The sequence below is a fragment of the Squalius cephalus genome, assembly GCF_949319135.1.
Source record: "Squalius cephalus genome assembly, chromosome: 12".
Lineage (NCBI taxonomy): Eukaryota > Metazoa > Chordata > Actinopteri > Cypriniformes > Leuciscidae > Squalius > Squalius cephalus.
This window is the reverse complement of record NC_137133.1, coordinates 32,406,086-32,411,587: the sequence shown is the minus strand read 5'-3', so window position 1 is coordinate 32,411,587 and position 5,502 is coordinate 32,406,086. Positions and strand designations below refer to the sequence as shown.

At 41.7% G+C, this 5,502-nt stretch overlaps 1 protein-coding gene across 3 annotated transcripts; it reads right to left on the bottom strand.

Annotated features, from left to right (window-relative positions):
* Positions 1-441: 441 nt before the first annotated feature.
* Positions 442-5,272, bottom strand: wdcp (WD repeat and coiled coil containing). 3 transcript variants are annotated; one of them, XM_079889164.1, is made up of 5 exons: positions 5,172-5,272; positions 4,327-4,481; positions 2,319-4,239; positions 1,243-1,363; positions 442-740 (listed from the first exon to the last, which is right to left on the bottom strand). In XM_079889164.1, the coding sequence occupies exons 3-5, from the start codon at positions 4,197-4,199 to the stop codon at positions 568-570; spliced, it is 2,175 nt and encodes a 724-aa protein (XP_079745290.1). In that variant the 5' UTR covers positions 4,200-4,239; positions 4,327-4,481; positions 5,172-5,272; the 3' UTR covers positions 442-567. The 3 variants fall into 3 exon arrangements, with proteins under 3 accessions (XP_079745290.1, XP_079745289.1, XP_079745288.1); XM_079889163.1 differs by having other exon boundaries at positions 2,319-4,216; XM_079889162.1 differs by having other exon boundaries at positions 2,319-4,481.
* Positions 5,273-5,502: the final 230 nt, after the last annotated feature.

Here is a 5,502-nt window from a genome sequence, read left to right as displayed (position 1 = left end):
AATAAAAATAAAAGATATAATAATGATAATGAAAGTGTTGAATATTAATTGGATGAATTAATGTAGTTCATGCATCTATCTGTACAGTATGTTGTTTAAATAAGCCCAAAGAATCCTTTAGATTTACTAAAATAATAATTATAATCCTATAAATAATAATCAGGTAATGCAAAAAGGTATTAAGGTGTTATTGTGTGGTTCATGTGCATGCGTGGTTTACAGAACACAATCACTATGAAATTTCACTGAGTTTTAATAACACATTACATATATCTTCATTTTGTTGTATGGAGCAAAATAGAAACTATTTTTAGCAAAAATAATCAAGCAGGCACTCAAGTATTTCTTCTGAAAAATAAACAAAAAATGTTCTGCCCTTGACAACTCTCACACTACACAAATCTACCATCATTCATTAAATATCAAAGAGGCGAACATGTCAGCAAGAAATTCTCCCTGAATTCCAAATGTTGGAATATTCCTGTGTTAGCCACGAATATCCAGCTAACAAAAGACAAATATTATAAAAAAATCTTTCTAAAAAGTCCTCTAGCGATGATATGGGTTTCATTTTTCTGCATTGGGAGACAGTGGACTATCAGGGAGATATTCATCTGTGCCATTCAGGGGTCTTGCAGGAGATTTCCTTCTGGCGTTCCTGATCGTGAGCTCGTCCTTGTGTTTAAACGTGAGCGGGACGAAACCATCTGCATCAGCCACCAGGACAATCCACATGGGACCTGTGAGAAGAAGAAAAACTCATTTCTGCACATTCATTTGCAGTCTCAGCATAAGTGACAGTGGTTCGGGCAGACATCAGCGCTAGAGATGCACAGCACAAAAGGCTGTAAGCTGATTCAACCTTAAACCCTCAAATCCGATTGCACCACCTAATCACTTCCTATTTTAGTCATTGACAATTAAATGAAGCCAAAGCACTTGAACAATCTGTCTTCAACAAAGGATTCGGTGCATTGCACAGCCTCATTAATAGATCCCATCTGCTCATTGCTGAAAAGAGCAAATCTGTCTGAAATGTCAACACGCAGATCTCACAAACGTTCAGGTGCTTCTTTCAGTGTGCAATGGTTGCTTGCAACCACTTTTTCATGCAAAAAGTCAGCTTATCAACGCAATAATATTGATCTTGACTTATTGAACGTCTTTAATATGAGATAATGTCTCATATTATTACATATGTATTGGTGTACAAGGTCTCTCTATCATCCAGAGCAGACGTACCATGCATCATCTCCACGACGGTCAGGCCGAAGAGTTCCTGTACCACCCGCAGGCAGATCCGCCCCCCACACAGCAGCAGCGCCCTTCTCTCATCCGTATACACATTCTCAGACAGCTGTTTCTGGAGATAACACAAATACAAAGTGCAATCGATGAACACCATGAGTCACTCTAGGGAGCGTCATTCATAACAGACCTGGTCATGTGGTCACGGATTAAGTGATGATTCTCCTAAGACAAGTTATGCCTAGGTCAACAGAATCACTTCAATCTGACATCTGCTGACAAAGGGTTGTACTGACAACAGAGTTGGCGTGATGCTTTACAATGCCTGATGGTCTGACTAAGAGTAAAATGGGCTTTGTGGAGTCTTGGTTTGGATTAAGACTTGGCTCCAGAAGCAAATCATTTAATCAAGTAATCATTTATTTTGTGGTGTATTTATTAAATATAACATTAACAGTATGTCTACATCTAAGAAGGTTCTCTAATGGTAGAGGATATTTGACCTGACTTGACCCATAAACTGGATCTTCAGCTTCGGAAAATGAAGAAACTCTAATAAACAGAAGTCTGCTAAGAACCAATCACACAACTATTGCATAAAAATGGATAACTAATCAATAATAATAATAAAAAAAATTGACAATGACAAATTGAAAATGGTTGAACAACAAAAAATGGCATCAGTTATTAAGGCCTGTGCTCTTATATTGTAATGTTTGCATTTAATTTGTTTAGCCTAATTATTGTAATGGAAATTGTTGTTGTTATTTATATTATTTATATTTATAATTTATAGTGTTGTTAAATTGAATAATATAATCATAATATAATATTACATTTAATATTAAACTAAATGATTAGTATTAAAATTATTCACACAATATGCAGCATATTTTTGTTTGAGAGAATTTGCATATTGAGATTAAGATGTTTTTTTTCAATACAATGCCGCAAATAGAATTCTTTAAGCAATTAAATCGAACAGATTAGCACTTTTCTACTCCAGAAGACTGCACACTTTCCTTGCTTAAGTTTAGCCTCCACTGTACGATTGAAAAGAAAATCATTACCTGACACGTAATGTGCACGTATTGCGGTTCATAAGCGGACGGATAACTGCATGCGATCTTCTTGCCGTTCTGGGTGAAGTCTCTGATTTCTGAGAGGCACTGCTGGAGGTCAGCAAATCGGGTGAAAATCCTCTCCATGTTCTGCGTCAGCTGCTCCAGGTTGCTCTCTTTGGACTGAAAGCTGTTCTTTGGTGGAGTGGCGTCGGAGTACATTTTTTCCGAGGCCTCGTACCTGGGCGAACACGGCCGACTGGAGTCCCGGCAGGCCTGACCGGCTACGGCGAGCGTGGCCATGCGGCTGATGTGATCCATGTCGTAGTTTTCTAGAGTAATGGAAGAGGAACTGGACGCTCTATCCGAGAAGTCGACGGAGCTTGCCACGGGGCTCAAATCTGAGCTGCGTACCTCCTCGATTAGTTTTTTCTGACTGGATGGCGAAACAAATACAGAGCCTCCGGGAAGAATTAGATCCTTAATTGATAGACGGTCCTCTTTAGAGAAGTTCTCAGAATGACGTCTAATCCCATGATGTTGGCTTGGCGGATCGGACTTGGGAACCACTGGGGTGGCACCTTCCTCGTCGAATACCAGCTCCTTGGCTATTAGCCTCAAGATGTACTTGTCCGTGTTGGAGGAGGGGAGGAAAGCAGGATCATTGGACTTCTGCCGGCCAATCATAAAGAGCAACATCTTGTTGGTGAAAAAGCACACCCCTTTGGGCCTCTCGTTCTTTTGCAGCTGGATCTGTTGCACGTTGGGCATGGAAGAATCCGTGATACAGTAAACCAGGATCATGTTGCACGTGTTCGAAGCCACGGCCATCGTGCTCCCGCTCGGATCGAAGGCAATGATGTCAGGGACCAAGATGCCAGGGATGCTGACCTTCCTTGTAGTGGTGACCTTGCGTTCGTACGTCACTAGAATCAAATGTGAAGAGTCCTGACCAGTTCCTGACAAATGATCCCGCCGCCTCAAGTGAATGAGAGGGCTCGGGTCTGATTTCCTGTGTTTGGCGAGAATGTGCGTTAGATCCATGGGCCCGGATGAAGAGGCGTGTCCCGGGCGTTCAGAATCACATGATCTCCGTCTAGAGTCCAAATAATAGTCTGCATCCACTGTCAAAACAGGAGAAGGGCGACAAGTCAATGCCTCTGACTCATTCGGTAGGTCGAAGGCGATGCCCGCATTGAGCCCGCAAATTTTATCAAGCGGGAGTTCAGTCGCCACAGCCACTTGAGCCTCGTCGGTGGACTCGATGGCGCAGATATACCCACCTATATCGAAAACTGGGCAGAAGGAACACGCCACCAGGCTTTTTTGGATGTCGTTCCAAATGTAAGAGTGCAATGCGCTACCGATGGCGACCACAAGGCGGGTTCCGTCCTTAGTCCAGCAGGCACAATGGATCAGACCGCTGCCCTTTATGTCGGCCTTCACACGACGATTATCGACCCGCACGGTAAACAAAACCGAGGCGTCCCGCTTAGTCAAAACAGCTAAGATGTCCATTTTAGGATGCCAGACACATCCTTGGGACAGCAGTGGGAACGGCTCGCTCATTTCGCAGGTCTGCGTGCACAGGAGTTTGTTTTGCTCCGAAGCGCTCAGCTGAAGTTGCCAGACCGTGATGTGCTTCTTATGCTGCACGGCAAGCAACGCCGGGGACCCGGAGCAGCACAACGGCCCCCAGAAGAGTCCCAAGACATGTTCGAATTGTCCAATGACATTGGTGTCACCAAATTTGGGCTCACCGTCAACAGAATACAACGACGTGAGACAGACCTGCTTACCGTCCGTCCAGGCTATTCCGTGCACAGGGTGAATGGCTTGGTGCAGGGTGTTTAACCCCGTTCTCAGAAGTTTGGCTTTTCCTAGCTCCATGCTTGGCTCAGTTTCTCCAATGGAAAGGAAAATAATGTTCCTGGTCATACAGGAAAGTGTTTTTGAGTCAGAATTGAGCGATAGATGTAACTCTGCGCTTCAGTATGAGAAGACTGCCATCACATACTCCAAGAATAGGTAAAGCCTCTTCCCTCACTCTCTAATCCTATTGGCCCGAGTGAGGCTCCACTCAAGGATGACCAGATTAGGCTGACACGACCCCCGACGTCATAAAACCCTCGGAGGTTTGGATGCTACGTCTTTTTTTTTTCTGACCCAGGCCTGAAATACACAAAAATATACGTAAGACAATATGCAAAGTCTGAACATCACAGAAATGTCACTTTGGAAAATGTATGCTGATATCAAAAACAGTCCTTTACAAAAAAAAAAAAAAAAAAAACATTACTATGGTAAGTTACAGCTATTATAACTACAATAAAACTGTGGCGGCTTTGAATAAGCCAGCATTGTAATCAATAGATCAGTAATTAATTAGTTCATGCTACTTGTAGTAAAAAGAAATGTATAGAAAATGATATAAAATAAAAAAAAATCTCTGGTTAATATTTGTAATGGGAAGTCAGTTTACCACAACAGACATGATCAAAGACTGGGAGGAATCACATAAATTTAACTTTAAACATTGGACATCGATGCCACAAAATAACCCCTTACTAAAAGTTGCCATGTTAACCATAGACCACAAAAATATTCTAAAAGCTTATTGCATTGTTTAAACTTGAACTTTAGAGTAGTTGTAACAATAATTATCATTCGCAAAAACAACTAAGTTAAGTTATTGCCTAATTTCTCTGAAAGGTGCGTTCGCGAAACTATTTTATTCACATGTACTGCCACAATCCCACATGCTAGCATGTGAAGAAGATCTAGAACAATCCTGAAAATAAGAGGACGCGTTATAAGATAATAGCACACCGGCATTTTCAGAAGGTAATATTAAAAACATACCATAATGCTATTGACAACACTGCGGAAACCATGGCAACTCCACAGAGAGAAAATCACGTTAACCTGAACAGTGTCCGCATTTCCCCGCGGAGACATTTGAAGTCATGGACAAACGGAAAGAGACTGACTCGGGCATTCTGGGAGTTGTAGTTCACACACGTTCAAACTCGCGATAGGAAGTCTGATTCATTTCCGCGAATCGATTCTTTCGAACAATTCGTTTTAAAGGGCTAGACTAATTCACACATATTTTATTATTACTAGACTTCAGTTCAAACAAACAAAGTCAATGTACATTCAGAACTGCAATATATACAACATAAAAAATTAC